This window comes from Quercus suber, unplaced genomic scaffold (assembly GCF_002906115.3).
Source record: "Quercus suber isolate HL8 unplaced genomic scaffold, Cork oak 2.0 scaffold_409, whole genome shotgun sequence".
Taxonomy (NCBI): Eukaryota; Viridiplantae; Streptophyta; class Magnoliopsida; order Fagales; family Fagaceae; genus Quercus; species Quercus suber.
The window spans coordinates 331,667-348,048 of NW_027069860.1; the positions used below are offsets into that span (position 1 = coordinate 331,667).

Genomic DNA, 16,382 nt, shown 5'->3' on the forward strand with positions numbered 1-16,382 from the left:
TGATTCAAGAAGATCAGTGTGGCACTGTTATAAAGAAAGAGAAGAAGAGTGTGGCACAACGACACACTTAAAGACCGTATCTACGGGACCCATGAGTTGTCACTTGTCACTTTAATATTATATAAATTTTGTCTGTAATATTTTTACAATAAATTTTAAGTGATAAATTATTATCGGTAGTTATTATTAAAAAAAAAAAAATCTTAGTAGTAGGTTTAAATTTAAATTAATAATAATTAATTATTGTAAAAATATTGTAAAAATATTATAAACATAAAATTTCTTGCTTTTGAAAGGCAACAAATTATTTTATTTTATTTTATATAGAATTAAAAGAAAAAAAAAGGTCTTTATATCCATTAAATTTTACAAATTTTTTGTGACAATATTTAATTACAAAATTGATTATAATTTAAAACTACACATTTACTTAATATTTCTTTATTAGAGGTAAATTTTGACAAATTTATCATTGGATTACATTTTTTTCTTATATCCTTTATATTTGTAAAATTTCTAGAAAATTAAAAATCAATAATTATGTCATCAATAAGTTGTTTAAATTACAAACTCTATCGTTTAAAATTATGCATAGAATATAAACTTATAAATTATATAGTAAATAATATCTTATTGACACAAAATTTGACATATGTATAAAAAGTGTAAAGAACGTATAATTTAATAGTTAAATTTTCAAAATATTTAGTAATGTTTATTTTATTAAGTAAGATTGTAACTTTACGCTATAACTAATTTTGTAACTAAAATTTTTCCATTTTTTTCCTAAAGATAAAAAGACTAGAGCATTCACATTAGTAAATAAATAAATTCCTGTTTATTTTAGGATAACAACCTACTTCTTTTTTTTTTTTTAACTCGCCTACTTTTTAAAAACAACTACATCAATTTATTTATTTTACAAATTTATTTCAATATAATTTTCATTTTTAAAAAAAAATTTATTACTTCCTTCGACATAAAGTTCAACGTTCTCTTTCTCTCCCTCTCCCTCTCTCACAGCTACCACCCATGTTCAACCGTAACCACCACCACCACCACCACCACCGCAACAACCACCAAAATATATACAACATATCCAACCCATGTTGAAGCAAACCCCATATCAAAGCTCACACCCACAGCAGAACAAACAACAAATCCAAGGAAATCTCAAACCAAATCCACCATACACGAAACCCCAATCAAACCAAGCACATGCAAGCAACATCATATCTTTAATAGCCAAGTCAAATCTAAATCCCCAAACCCACAAATCAAACAAAGAAAAAATAGAAGAAGGAAAACCTCCACGGAGGTGGCAGCGGCGAGCGGCATGGTTTGCTTGGGTTCAGGTCTGGCCAAGGTAAGGGGTGAGATCGGAGAGGGCTTTGCGGCGAGGAAGGAAGGAAAACCACCATGGAGGTGGAAGCGGTGAGCGGCGGTGAGACGTCCAGCCATGGAAATTTGAGAGAGGAAGATGATGAGATGAGAGGAAGAGAGAGAGCGTTCTAGTGAGAGATTTTGAAATGGAATAAAAGAGAGTGAAAGTGGATGTGAGAGGGTACAACTCTGAGAGAGAGAAAAAAATATTAAGGGTGCGTTTGGTACACTGAATGTAGATTACATTAAGAATAGTAATCTTTATTACTAGGAATAGAAGACATTGTAATGGAATAATTATTACTATTCATAAATTTGGTTGTTACATATGGAAAACTTGTAAAAGAAGATGTATAAGGAAACTTTACATTTTTGGAAATATATTAATTTTAAAACCTATTATATACACTAAAGAATAGCTATTACATCTATTTTAAAGAGAAATAGCTATTCTTCAATTTAAAGAATAGTTATTCCAATGTAATAATTAATCCATGTAATAAAGATGCAACCAAATGACCGAATTGATATTACACATATTCGCTATTCCATTACATGAGCTATTATAGCGTACCAAACGTATCCTAAAGCACAAAATTATAATAACCGTGTTACTGTAGTAATAATAAATATTTATAGTAATATTAAAGTGCTGATGTGATGTGATTAAATTTTGAGCAAAAATATATAAAATTATGCATTTTTTCTATACTGGTGCAAGTGCTTACATATGAAACAAAGTTTAAAATTTGGAGCTATTTTTATAAGAAATTTAATTGTATTATTTAAATAAGTTACGTATATTAGTAATAAAGTTGTTGAGTGACTAAAATTATATACAATGACATTTTTATTGCACACTATTAGTTGGAACAAAATAACTTTAAATAAGTTTGGAGCTAAATTTTTTCTTAAAAGAAATTTCAGATTTTTTTTTTGTTGTAGCATAGAAAGTTGTTATTGATCTACAATACAAGTGATATTAGTGTGCTTTTATGTGAAAGCAACCTTACATTGCACTAATTATATTTTTTAGAGAGTTTCAATTAGGATGTGTATGGGTTGGGTAAGAGGATTTTTGACTCAACCCACTATAGTAGGTTAAAAAAATTCAACTCAACTCAACCCATCACATGAGTTCAATTCAACCCAACCCAACACACATGGGTCAGTTGGTCGCGATGAACCATGGTTGGACAATTTTATATTATTATTATTAAATTGAGCAAAATAATAAATATAAATATATTAAAAAAAACCCAAAAATTAGTATAAATATAACTCCTTAAAGGCAAACAACACTAATGACTAAACAGCAATAATAATTCCCTGAGATTTGTGGGAACTAATTGGCTTTTATATAGGATAGGAAGAGTTGGTTATTTAAAAAAAATTATTAATTATATAATATATTTTAAATATATATTAAATATATGGGTGGGTCGGGTTAGGTTTAGAAAGTTTGGAATTTTATAACCCGAACCCAACTCGACCTGTCATAAAAAAAAAAAAATTTGTAACCCAACCCAACCCACCACACCCTAAAAATCGACCCAACCTTGCGGGTTGGGTTGGGTTGAGTTGGTTTTGGCGGATTGGCTGCACACCCTAATTTCAACCTATGATGTCCGCTCATGATAATAGTTTTTTATCACCAGACCAAGACACCAATTAGTTTTTTTTGGTAGACGGAGATTGAATCTCAGATCTCTTATTCAACCGTCAGAGACTTTACCATCAGGGGATTGAACCCCTGTTGCATTGCGTTAATTATAACTAGCTTGTAACTTCATGCATATGCATGGATACAATTAAAGATATACAATAAGATGCATAATATAATTCCCGTATATATAATTGAAATACTATTGATAGTCATTTTTTTTTTTTTACTCTTTAAAAAATTTTGTAAGGATATTATTAGGTTTAATGATTCATTTATTCTAGGTTTTTTGGTTTTGTACTTAATAACTCACTTGGATGAATATCTATGATGTGGTCCCATATTTGATTCTAAAATTAAGAAATAAAACTCTTTGAAAATAAATAATTTATGACACATGGCGCAAAATTGAAACTCTAATTTGGAATTCTAGTTTGATTTTCTCTCATCTTCACCTATTATTTTATATATAGATTTGTTATCTTAGATGTGAAATTTATTATGTCTATAACTTTATTGAAATGCAAGCTTATATACAATTTTTTAGATGTTATATCTTATGTTATTCAATTAAATGATACTAAATGGCTGCATTAATCAATACAGTACGAAAAGTTTTATCTTCTCACAAAGATAATTAAATTCAGAGTACATTAGCTAAGAAATTACATCTAAATTATGTTTATTTTTAAATATAATAACAATGTAATTAATAGTTTGTTTGGATTGAGGGGGATGGAGGGAGAGTATAGTATAGTAGAGTAGAATTGACCCAAAATTAACCTATTTTAAGTTAACTTTACTCTACTCCCCTCACCCCCCCCCCCCCCCCTATCCCCTCAATCCAAACAAACCCTAAAAATCTAAGGATATATTATACTTAACTCTCTTTGAAGTTATTGGAATTACCACTCCCTTCCAAACATTCATATAAATGAAAACTTTTCTATTGAGGTTTTTGTAAATACAATATATAATTCTATAGCCTCTAAAATTATTACTTCTTTAACAAAATATTTCATTTAAAAAAAAAACATTCATACTTATTTGTACAATGTTCAAGGGAATTTGTTTTATACAAAGAAGTATCAGGTGTATTGGATATATCTTCTCCCTCATATGTTGGCCCCCACAATTATGTAGTCAAAGTTGATTCAATTCATTTTGAGACTTAAGGTGATAACATTTAATGGTTTTAGAAATAAATAAATAAATAAAATATTTACTAAATATTATTTATTCACCTTATATATATATATATATATGGAGATTAGGTTCAAGTTACACCTGGTGTAACTCTAAGCAATGTTACACTACCTAATAACTTATTATTGAATTTTATTTTAAAAAATCAATTATTGGATTACATTATCTTCGTATATTCTCCATGCTTACAAAATTTCAAGATGATCAGAGATCAATAATCATGTCATCAATCAATTATTTAAATTTAAGTTTTTGTAATTTAAAATAATGCATAAAAAATGAGTTTATGGATCGAATGGTTAATTATATCCGTTTGGCATGAAAATTAGAATGCATGTTAAAAACATATAGAATATATAATTCAACAGTTAATTTTTTAAATTATGAATTCAATAATAAGTTATTGAGTAGTGTAACATTATTTAAAATTGCACAAAGTGTATCTTGAACACAAATATGTTGTGAGCGAGAACATGTAAGAATGAGATTATTGCCGCACTTACACAAATCTCAAGGGAGGGATTGAGGAGAATCATTTTGTCCAAGGTTTGGATATGAATTTTTTTGAAAAATATATTCCGTTAATTTATACAATTGTTTGATATTTATCTAGTTAGTATAGATTTATGGTTGCTATTATGGTTGCTATGAGCCTGTGACTTTCAAACGAAACAAACAATTTTATTGTATTCAACAAAAATGAAAAATAAAAAATTGTGGATTTGTTGTATTTTATTTTATTGTTGTCGATAAATTTTTTTGTTGTCATCTCGATCTCAATGCTGTCAATTTGGACCCCTGCTTTGTGCTCTGAACTTGGTGGACTATTCTTTCTAATGACTTTTGGAGGATTACTTGTTTGGTTTTCTCTCAAAACCCCTACTCCTCCACTCTTGATTTTATATCAATCAAATCCTGTAACAAACGAGCAGAAGTTCTACAGATAAGACTTCAAAAGTCACCAAAAAAAAAAAAAAAAATTCTTACTAAAAAATCCAGGATGAAATATAGAATAAATACAGCACAAAGTTTCTCGTACCTTTTTGCCAAGTTCACCCATTCCAACATGTGATCTGCTTGTGCGTAGACAGGCACAGGCACCTACGATCTGTTTCAGACTCATTTTCTTTCTTCCCAAGCTTCATATCATACCTAGCTAAGTGAGAAAAGCCAGAATATTAAAAAAAAAAAAAAAATTCCACTCAAAACCATTAACTACAAAAAGATCTGTCATGTGATATGTCAGCAAAACATGGCAAACAAAGAATTAAAATGAGCGGAGGACTAACCTGAGCGAGGTAAAAGAGAGAATCCAATTATCCAGAAAGTGATGGCTCAAATTTTTCGCAAAACTTTGGTCCAATTATCCGGTACTTAATGAACTGGACTATTGGACACAGGCCGGTCCTCAATTTTAAGGATTGAATCCATAACCTCAAGGAGGAAAAGAGAGATCCAAAAGGCAAAAGTGTTAACCCCAAAAGTGTTCTGTGTGACCTTCTCTTTCTCTCCCTCAGTAGGAGCCACTCTCTCTTGCCTTAGTACAAGTCCTCTCTCCCTTTTCAAATACGGGTTCTTTTTGGGTCTTAAGTAGCCTACAAGTTGGATGGTGGTGTGTAGATGTTGTTGTTTTGTTTTCCTTGTTGGTGTTTATGCTCTCTCTGTTGTAGCTCTTTTTCTTTTGAATGAATAGTTCATGTTTTCTCAAAAAAAAAAAAAAAAAAAAAAAGAAAAGAAGAAGTAGCCTACAAGGTTTGGTTTAAACCCCTCATCGAAATGGATCAAGTAATCACTGATGGGATTCAGCATCTTCAGCTCACTAAGGAAGAGGAAGAAGAAATCTCCATTTCAACCGTTAGATCAGACCTCTTGGATGAGTGCACGCTAAGTCTTTTTGGTCAACTTTTAGCTGATGGGCATCTAAATATGCGAGCCTTCAAGTCCACTCTAAGATCTGCCTGGAAGATGGGTTCGGATCTAAGGATTGTAGACGTGGAAAAAAATGTCTTCCAGTTCAAGTTACCAATTGGAGTGGGTTGAGAGAAATGGTCCTTGGAATTTTGACAACAATCTCCTACTCCTATGCAGATGGAGAAAAGGACTGTCAGTGGACAACATTTTGTTCACTCACTCTCCGTTTTGGATTCAAATTTGGGGTCTTCCCTTTGAAAGCATGACAGAAGTAGGGAAGGAACTCGGCAATAAATTGGGGAAGTATATTCAATCTGATAGGCGATCTTGGTCGGAGGAACAAGCAAAATTCATGCGAATGCGAGTGGAGGTACCCATTGATAAGCCTCTGAGAAGAGGTGGAAATATAGTCAATCCAGAAGGAGAGAAATACTGGGTTACATTTAAATATGGAAGGCTTCCTAACTTTTGCTTTATTTGTGGTGTTTTGGGTCATGATGAGAAACATTGTTCTGAGTACCAAGGTAAGTCCGAATGTCACAGGCAATATGAGAACTGGATCAGACCAAATAGTGGTTTTAAGGGAGTTTTTGAAAAACAAAAAGCAGCTAGCAGGGGCGGGTCGGAGGAAAGAATGGAGGAAAACAGTGGTGTTCAGCACAGTCCAATGACTACTGGTCCAACAAGTCTAAGTGCGGAGTAGACGAGGCACTCAATTGCTTTGTCAAATCACTCAAGCTCCAACAACACAAACCAAGGGCAAGGCAGCAAGTCAGTAGTGCTGTCAGTGGAAAACCAGAGAAAGGATGATCAGGTACGTTCCTCGAGCCCAACGCCCTCTTCAAAAGTGCACTCACGTGCTTCCCAAAAGTCTTCAGTGACAGAAAAGGGAGTAGAAGCCAATGCTTCTGATATGGGCTTTCAAATGCACCTTTCTGAGGCCCAAAAATCATCCAGCCTGAAACCTACAAGAAAACCCCCTCCTAAAAATGAGCCCACCAATACCCTTTTAAGCCCAATGAGAAGGAATTTAAAAAGAGTTGCTAGAGCCCAAGGAAAGAAACCTCAAAACTGTAATATGCAAGTACAGAATCTTGTTGGGCTCTCGGGTTCTAAAAAAATAGCCATGCATGCCTGTTCGGATGGGAGTGTTGAAAATCCTCAGAAGAAGCTTCGTATATCACACCAAACTAATGCACTGAACCACTTGGATTTTGTGGAGCACGTAATCATTGAGGATGGTGGTGGGTAGATGTTTGTTGTTTTGTTTTCCTTGTTGGTGTTTGTGCTCTCTCTGTTGTAGCTCTTTTTCTTTGGAATGAATAGTTCATGTTTTCTCAAAAAAAAAAAAAAAAGGAGTATTTTTTTTTTTTGGGGCTAGGAAAGGCATATGATATGACTAGATTGTAAAGAGATAGTAGTAGCATGATGTTTTTAAGAGAAATATTATATTTACAATATTTTCACAATAAATTTTAAATGATAAGTTTTTATTGGTTCTAACCTGAGCCCACTATTAACATATTTTTCTACCAGTAATAATTTGTCACATAAAATTTTGTTGTGAAAATATTGTGGATATAATATATTTTTTATAAAAGAAATGCTATGTCTACAGCTTTTTTACAAAACTTCCATAACAAATCCTAAGTGGTAAGTTATTATTGGTTGTTATAGACGGACAAAAAAGTAATTTAAGTTGTAGATTCAAATTAGAACCAATAACAATTTACAACTTATGATTTATTGTGTAAGTGTTATGAAAATATTGTGAACGTAGTACTTTTATTTTTTTAATGAGTAGTGTGAATTGTTTAAATAATAATCATAGATAATCTTATAAATCACCATGTAATGTTTTGGAGAAGCTAGCTATAAATCGATTTGGAGTTATTTGTCGACTATGTAATCAAACTTGTGATAGGCTTCAATAGCACAAATAATGAAACTTCAACCCCAATTTTTTGATGGCATATGTGGCTCAAAATTGGGAATTTATAAAATACTTTGGGAGTATAATGAATGCATATTCTCTTATCTCACATAACGGTGAGTCTTGCTAATTAAATTTATGGTAGAATCCACCATTCATATGAGATAAGGGAGTATGTGTTTATTGCAATATTGGAGAATTCTATAATCTTCTCTAAAAAAACATATTTTTCTAACAAAATAAAAATTGAGAAATTATTATATGCTTTTAGAGCACCGTGATATAATTTCCCTCCTCTTACATTCATTATGGATCATATTAATTAAATTCATGATAGAATCTACAATAAATGTGAGAGAAATAAACATTATGTCATCATCTTCTGATAGCACCAACTAATTTTCCATTAAAAGGGGGACCGATTAAAATTATACTTATAGCCCATCATTGGATGGAGAGAGCACAAACAGCCACACAGTCCACTTGTAGATGGACTGGTGCTTCACATTAAAATTGTGAGTTGAGTCTTGTGACTCAATGAGACACTACCACCAGCCAGTGCTATATACCAACACAAAAAGAAACAAGTTAGTGTCTTCCCAACCGTTACAAGAGCACCAAAAGTAGTGCTGTTTTTTGGGGAAAGTGATTTGACCCACCGATGCTCGAAGGTGTTAGGCTAGGGCATGTATTTTCTTTTAACAAAACAATCCCTTTCACGTTTGATTCTATTTAAGCTTTCTAAGTTTAATTGTTTATAAGTCAGTTTATCAACAAGCATTTTCCTCGTGGGAATCAATATGTTTTAAAAGCAATTTCACTGCTTTCTTTTGCATTCTCAATTGTTAACGTAGAAAAACGTAACCTTTCTTGAAAGCTTGATTCTGTTATCTAAAAACTACCCAACAAGAAACTGTAGAAATAATTGACTTTGATTCAAAATTGATGTAAGAAAGTGGTCTTTTTTAGAGGCTTTATAATTTTTTTTTTAATACCCTTGTGCTATAAGTAAGTGGAGAGATATAATAAGCCTCCCAGAAAGTAAAAGGGGGGGGGAAAAAAAAAAAAAAAAAAATCTACATACAACCTGCCAAATATCAATGTATTCAACCTGCCAATTTTTAAAATCCACATACATATATATACATACAACCTGTCAAATATCAATGTACTCAACCTACCAACTTTTAAAATCCACATACATATATATACATACAACCTGTCAAATATCAATGTACTAAACCTACCAACTTTTATAATCCACATGCATATATATACATACAATCTGTCAAATATCAATGTACTCAACCTACCAACTTTTATAATCCACATACATATATATAAATACAATCCACATACATAACTATCAATGTTGTCTTTAGAAGACTTGTACATATATCAAATTACAATAAAACCCCACATGCATAACTCACACACTTAAGTTCCTACAACTCCCCTTGTAATTGCCATAAATGTTCAATGAGGTCTAATTGGAGTTGAGAATGAATTTTATGATCTCGAATACATTGATGGGTTTCAATGAACTCTGTAAATTCATTTGTGTTCTCCCGCGACAGTTGTATAGTAGGATTGTCATCAATTTGCTCATAATCTTCTTCCACCGCTTCATTTACATTTCGCTCATCCTCAATGATCATGTTATGAAGAATTACACATGCTTTCATGATGTCTTGGAGCGTTTCACTATAGAAAAATCTTGCAGGCCCACGCACAATTGCGAATCTTGCTTGAAGCACTCCAAATGCACGCTCTACATCCTTTCTATTCGCCTCTTGAGCTTTTGCAAATAATTTTTTCTTATGTCCTCGTGGAGATGGAATTGTTTTAACAAATGTTGACCACTTCGGATATATGCCATCGGCAAGATAGTATCCCATTGTATACTCATGGCCATTGATTGAGTAATTAACTGCAGGAGCACGTCCTTGTTCAAGCTCAGAAAATATAGGAGATCTTTCTAATACATTAATGTCATTATTTGACCCAGGTAACCCAAAAAATGCATGCCATATCCAAAGATCATATGATGCCACAGCTTCCAAAACAATGGTTGGCTCACGAATGTGACCAGAGTACTGACCTTTCCATGCAGTCGGACAATTTTTCCATTTCCAATGCATGCAATCAATGCTCCCTAGCATCCCTGGAAATCCACGTCTTTCCCCATTGACTAAAAGTCTAGCAATGCCTTCGTTGTTTGGAGACCTCAAGTATTCCTTGGAGAAAATATCAACCACCGCTTTAACAAATTTTTTCATACTTTCTATTGCAGTGGATTCTCCAATCCGCACATACTCATCCATAAAATCAGCTGCCACTCCATACGCAAGCATCCTAAGTGCAGCTGTTATCTTTTGAAGAGAAGATAAACCGAGCCTTTGGGCATTATCTCTCTTTTGGATAAAGTAAGGTTCATAAGTTTCCACTGCGGATTGAATACGGAGAAAAAGAGACCGACTCATCCGAAATCTCCTTCGAAATAAATTAGGAGGATATACTGGCGTGTCGGCAAAGTAGTCGAGATAAAGTCTTTTATGGCCTGCCAAACGATCACGTTCAATATACCGACGACGTTTACGTTGTGATGTTGAACCCTTAAGAACTCGTCTCATTATCTCATCCTCGTCTGAGTCGTCAAGAAGCAATTTGCGAAGCTTAGAGCGACCCATAGAAACAACCTTGAAGACAACAGTATTAGGAAATTATCACAATTATTGCAAAGCAAGCAAAGATTACATTATAGATGAGATTGAATTTGAGAGATAGGCATTTCTGCAGAAGATGACGATCAGTTTCTGTTTATACTTCAACTGGCTGCTAAATAAGGAGGATTTTGATAGCATGAATTCCAAATGAGCCTACTGTTATTGGATGTGCAGCTGCATATATTTCAGTCAGCCAGACCATGTTTTGGAATTTTTTCTCTCTAAATCATAGTATGAAGGGCGAGAATTTGTATATCATTTCAGTCATAATGGTTTAAATTATTCAAATGCAATGTCCATGCATCTTATTTGATAATGTCAGTGGAATCAGGTTATATATATATATATTTTTTCAGGGGATCTATTACCTCATAGATTGTGAATTATATTGTTTTAGTTAACAATGATTTTCATAGGCTAAATTTCAAGTGAGGCTAGTTCTATTGGATGACTTACAAGTAAAGTGTCCCTCACTTATCTAATGTAAGTGGCTTTGAGTTAATGTCTATGAGACAATTAGTTGTGAACTTGGGACAAAACTTTGGAAGTTATCTGTTTTTATGAATCTAGCTATAGTATCAAATAAGCATTAATTTTATTGTTTAGTCTTGAGCATTTTCCTTGCAATTCAAAGTTGAATGTTTCAACAAAGTTTCTTCTTTAGAATATAACCTGTTAATGGTTATGCTTGCCATTAAACTGTGTTATATTCTACTATGCATCAGGGGTTGTTAATTGTGTTTGGTGCACTTGTTTCATGTTTAGATGGCAGAAGGCTCCTAGATGTGAAGGAAACCAAGAAGAGAGTCTATTCTTTGACTGACAGTTTGTTTCTCAGTGCCCTTCCTAAGGGTACAGTACCATCTTCAACCCCTAGCAAGAAAGGTCATGCTGTGGAGGTTATGATTCTTAGTGTAGGATAGGTGACTCTGTCAATTCAAATCAGATAGGGATTTGCATTGAAAAAAAAAAAGGCTACAAGGGAAAGGGAAAAGAAATAAAGAAGGCAGTCTAGCTTGGAATAAGGTATTGTTGAGAACCACATGTCACGTAATGGTCTGCCACTTGGGTTCTTTTGGAAATAAAGAAAGCAGTCCAGCTATAGATAGCACTTTTTTGACACATGATTGAATCTTGAGGTTAATCCATTCATCATAACAGAGTGATCTATTTGGTAAGTGTGTGAAACCAGGATGGACGTGTGTGACAGTTTTTTTTTTCCTAATTCTTTTTACTGTGGCATTAATTTTAAGCAATATGGACAGATACTTGTATATATTAATGATAGTGATTAAATGTTATATAGCTTTAGTGCTTCTGATAAATTATATCCACAAAAACGGTACTTGTGAGAAATCTATTTTAATTATAGCAACATGGTAAAACGTTGGTGAAAACATACTCTTTACTGGCAAAGGATGTTAATGGCAATAGATTGCTTATTCTATTGGAAGCATGTTTACAATGCTTAGATAAGGAAGCATTGAGTGGTGAGAGACTAGGTAAGCGTAGATGGCTTTGAACTCCACTCCATGTGTATGAGCTTGTGTGCACATTTGTGCACAATTTTGTTTATCTGACTTTGCTACCATGACTGATACCTATATTCAAGCATTTCTAGTCTTGCTTGTACTGTACCAATGACTGGACTGAAAGTAGATGTTTCTATGGTTTCCGTAAAGGCTAGGAACACAAAAGATGTGTCTCATGGTTGCAGGTGTGATACTCAATCGCAGGCACTCAAATGATAAAGTTCTTGTTGTATACGCATTTCTTGGGTGGAACAAAATTGTCAAAAAAATGTTGTATAAAGATACTCACAAAGAAAGCAAAAAAGAACTAATAGAGATAAACTCACCACCCCAGCAAAAGCCTGCAGCCCCAACTGAAGAAGCACCTTTACTTTTCAAAGTTTCAATTATTGGCTTTGCCTCCTCAAATCCTTTATCCTATAGAAATAATTATGATACTATTAGTGCAAACTGAAAATTGCATAGCAATTAGTAGAAAACTGCAATATTAGGGTCAGTGGGTCACCAATTTTAACCAAGGTCACAAAAGGTGAACACAGCCAGCTAGTTCAATAATTTACAAAGTATGAACTATTTGTTACTTACAGCAATAACAATAAAGCAATTGTGCAGCTGAATTCACACATATATTCATACAGCCTAATATGCAAAATACCCAAACTTCACAATAGAGACCTTCAGAATATAATCTCAAATGAAAATGTAGCAATACATTCAAGTTTCACAAAAGGGTTACTGTGACAAAAACATTTTCTTTTTGATAAGTAAAATGGAAACTTATAAACAATTTCCTAGCCAAAATTAAAATTTAGAACCGACCGTTCCATGATCCTTCAACCAAACTTCTACAAGATTATTAGCAATATCACAACTTCAACTTTTTGGTGGGAAAATCCTGGTTGTTGCACTTATTATTAAAAAAAGCCTAATATAGCTTTGAATAGACAATTACACGTATGTTATTTCTATTATACTCTGCTTCTTAAATGAAAGAAAATATAGTTATCCCCTACATCAAAATATTTTAGTACATGAATGTTCATTGAATTGCAATATTCATTCATGTACTAAAATATTAATCAAGAAATTGAAACACTAGCTTAGTTAATTAATCTTATTATAAGCAAAAATACATCATCAAACATAAGAAGGACATAAGTTTTTCATATAAGCAAAAATAATGTGATTACATAAGTGGCACAACCTACTGCCAATTGATCAAGTTGGAACAATACATCATCTACATGTTCCAAACCTACGCTTAAAATAAGCCACTACCAAAATAAGATTGAAACAAAATATCATCTACATATGCCAAACCCCAACCCATATATAATTTACTACCAAAATATAGTTATGACAAGACATCATCTCCTTGGGTCAAACCCAACTATTTACCCTAATTGTTGTCTTGCAAGGATTTGATCCTTGAGATTTTCAAAATAAAGTTTTTCTTTGACATTCATGCCACTTGTATCCAAGGTCATTATTCTTCCCTCCTCCCTAATAGTTTCAAGACGAAGCCTTTCATTTTCAATATCAACTCTATGCGTCTCCCTACTAGTTTCAAGACGAAGCCTTTCCTTTTCAATATCAGCTCTTTCCTTTTCAATTTCAGCTCTTTGCGCATCCACTCGAACCCTATCCGCTTTGATGCGAAGAGTCTCATTGTCTTGCTCATGTGTTTCTTGCATATATTGCATTTTTTTGGCCAAATAATCCTCAAAACACTTATCACCATCTGTTCTCTTTCGCTTAGCCTTTTCGGCTTTTCTACCAATTGGTCTCTCTACCTCCATTGTGTCATCATCATTGCTACAAACTTGATCAATTGAACTTGGAGTTTGAGGGAGCTATTTTGATCTTTCCTTAGGCATACTCCACTTTGGTTGGTTCTTCAACTCAACCCAACAATGTTCAAATGCAAAAGCATATTTTTTGCCGTTTGTTGCTGGTGACTCTTTATATAGTTCCTTTGCATCTTTCAACTAAATTTTTAAAAAATAAAATAAAATAATTAGTGTCTTGAAACTATTCGAAAATTATTATTGTGACACCATTGTAATATATTTTATACCTTGTCCTCATAAGTCCCACCACTTGGATTTCGAGCTTCAATTTTAGCCATGAACCCAGCAAACCTACTTGTCTCCCTACTAATATTTCCCCATCGACTTTGGAGGGAGGAAGCAGAACATGTGGTTCCGCAAGTATTGTTCTCGCAAAAGTATTGCCAAATTATCTTCCAAAATTTGTCAATCCTTTGGTCAGTACCTTTCACGGCATCCATGCTAGTGTTAAGCCATGCAGAGATGAGGAGCTTGTCCTCATCTACACTGAAGTTGCCACCATGTTTTGTTGGATTAGGGGTGACAATTTCAACTTCTGGACAAGACTCTTGGATGGGCATTGAAGTATTTTGAGACTCACTTAAAAGTGGTGCCAAAAAATCATCATCCATTTGTGAGATATTAGCCCATCGTGTTATCTCTTCTTGTGTACTCATCCCTTTTAAATAAGGAACTTAAAACAGTTAGTGTATAAAGTCAATTAGAGCCAACTGACAAAGTCCAAGAGTTCAAGTATTTGTGATAAGTAATTACTACAATTAGAAATACAAACTTAACCAAATCTACAAGAGTTCATAGCCTTCACATATTATGATTATGCTGAAAACTCAAATCAATTCTTATTTGTATATTTACAATCAGTATAAGCTAATCATAATATTTTCTTCAACAAGTGTAAGCATAAGCAGAACAAGAAAGTACAGACTATACTCAAAGGACTAAGTAGAAAATTATTATAGAAGCAAAAAAAAATTTGGAAAGAGGCCAGTCATGTAATTAAGAATTGTTGATAAGGTTTATAGTGTTATACTAGATTGAAACCTAGATGCAATTTTAATTATGAACCCAACTAGGGAACTACCCACTATTCTAAAAAATGTCCACTTCCCTCTACTTTTGGAAGGCTGAACTTAGACAACCTAGTGGTAATGCATAGCCAATATGGAGAGGATACCGTGGATTCAAAATCCTAAAGTTTGTAGCAAAAATCTTAGACTACAAATTTCTACTATGACATATTTATTTTAAAAATACATTTATGGTTCCATAAATTGAATAAGATGTTTGAAATATTTACAACCTATTGCCTAGGGAAAAATCATAGAATGTTTGAAACCATCCTCATAACTTTTAAGCCGATCAAGTTCACATAACCAGCTGTGGATGCTCTTAATCATCTACTGTTACAAGAGTCCATCCTAGGCAAACTTCCTCCTCACCTACTAAACGGGCTTTCAAGAGGAGAAACACCTCATATTCCCATCATTCAAATGGCTATCTGCAGCTAGAACCTGAACCCAATCCAAGATCTTTATCCAACCAATATAAAATTTTAACCATAAAATTCAACTCAGACATAGAGTCAAGCATGTGGAGTTCACTTTAAAAGAACAAATAAATAACACCAAGAAAAGAAATGACCTCAGCTAATGGCACAACAATGATGGAGATCATAGTATCAATTCTTGGGGGTGAGGTCATTCCAAAACTATTACCAATTTTACCATAAGAAAAACTATAAATTGATACGGTAATAAATGCAATTGGAGTTACATCAATAATATAATAAAGAAATTTGTTAATTTTATTTTCAATATTGAAAAGTTGCAAGCACCATTTTGTAATACTTAAATGGTAAAGTCAAATTTGCTGGAACAGTGGGTTTCAAAATCTTAGGAGATTTGTTTTGTCTCCTCCAATGCCTATATGGTTGTATAAATTAACTACAATTTAAATAGCATCATGCATGCTTAGTTGCTTACATGGATCAACTTCCTTTTCTTGCGCATGTTCTAACTTAATTATCACATAACAAACAAACAAACTTTATTGATGGTTTGTGGTATAAGATTATAGGGCATTAAAAAATGGTTTTAACTAGGATAATTGTAGAAACACTAAATAGTGAATTCTTAAACCATTTTATTGCTCCACTTTATGTGGTATGAGAACCTTATA

At 33.0% G+C, this 16,382-nt stretch overlaps 3 protein-coding genes and 1 long non-coding RNA gene across 4 annotated transcripts; 1 reads left to right on the forward strand and 3 right to left on the reverse strand.

The window, feature by feature from the left end:
- Positions 1-4,979: 4,979 nt before the first annotated feature.
- LOC136062394 (uncharacterized) lies at positions 4,980-5,871 on the reverse strand. The gene is made up of 3 exons (XR_010624154.1): positions 5,542-5,871; positions 5,292-5,404; positions 4,980-5,167 (listed from the first exon to the last, which is right to left on the reverse strand). It is a non-coding gene; the product is annotated as an uncharacterized LOC136062394 (long non-coding RNA).
- Positions 5,872-6,028: 157 nt separating this feature from the next.
- On the forward strand, positions 6,029-6,866 carry LOC112030450 (uncharacterized). Its single transcript, XM_024063137.1, has 2 exons — positions 6,029-6,270; positions 6,341-6,866. Exons 1-2 carry the CDS (start codon positions 6,029-6,031, stop codon positions 6,864-6,866), a joined length of 768 nt encoding a protein of 255 aa, XP_023918905.1.
- A 2,675-nt stretch (positions 6,867-9,541) lies between these two features.
- Positions 9,542-10,786, reverse strand: LOC112012950 (uncharacterized). Its single transcript, XM_024045319.1, has one exon. It carries the CDS (start codon positions 10,784-10,786, stop codon positions 9,542-9,544), a length of 1,245 nt encoding a protein of 414 aa, XP_023901087.1.
- A 3,421-nt stretch (positions 10,787-14,207) lies between these two features.
- Positions 14,208-14,815, reverse strand: LOC112012951 (glutathione S-transferase T3). Its single transcript, XM_024045320.1, has 2 exons — positions 14,432-14,815; positions 14,208-14,342 (listed from the first exon to the last, which is right to left on the reverse strand). The coding sequence occupies exons 1-2, from the start codon at positions 14,813-14,815 to the stop codon at positions 14,208-14,210; spliced, it is 519 nt and encodes a 172-aa protein (XP_023901088.1).
- Positions 14,816-16,382: the final 1,567 nt, after the last annotated feature.

What these genes read in the sequence shown, in the direction of transcription:
- LOC112030450 (XM_024063137.1), top strand. Translation starts at nt 6,029, where the DNA reads ATGGATCAAGTAATCACTGATGGGATTCAGCATCTTCAGCTCACTAAG. An exon ending in AAAAATGTCTTCCAGTTCAA is followed by an intron (nt 6,271 to 6,340) that starts GTTACCAATTGG and finishes ACTCCTATGCAG; the next exon opens with ATGGAGAAAAGGACTGTCAG.
- LOC112012950 (XM_024045319.1), bottom strand. Translation starts at nt 10,786, where the DNA reads ATGGGTCGCTCTAAGCTTCGCAAATTGCTTCTTGACGACTCAGACGAG.
- LOC112012951 (XM_024045320.1), bottom strand. Translation starts at nt 14,815, where the DNA reads ATGGATGATGATTTTTTGGCACCACTTTTAAGTGAGTCTCAAAATACT. An exon ending in GTGGGACTTATGAGGACAAG is followed by an intron (nt 14,343 to 14,431) that starts GTATAAAATATA and finishes TTAAAAATTTAG; the next exon opens with TTGAAAGATGCAAAGGAACT.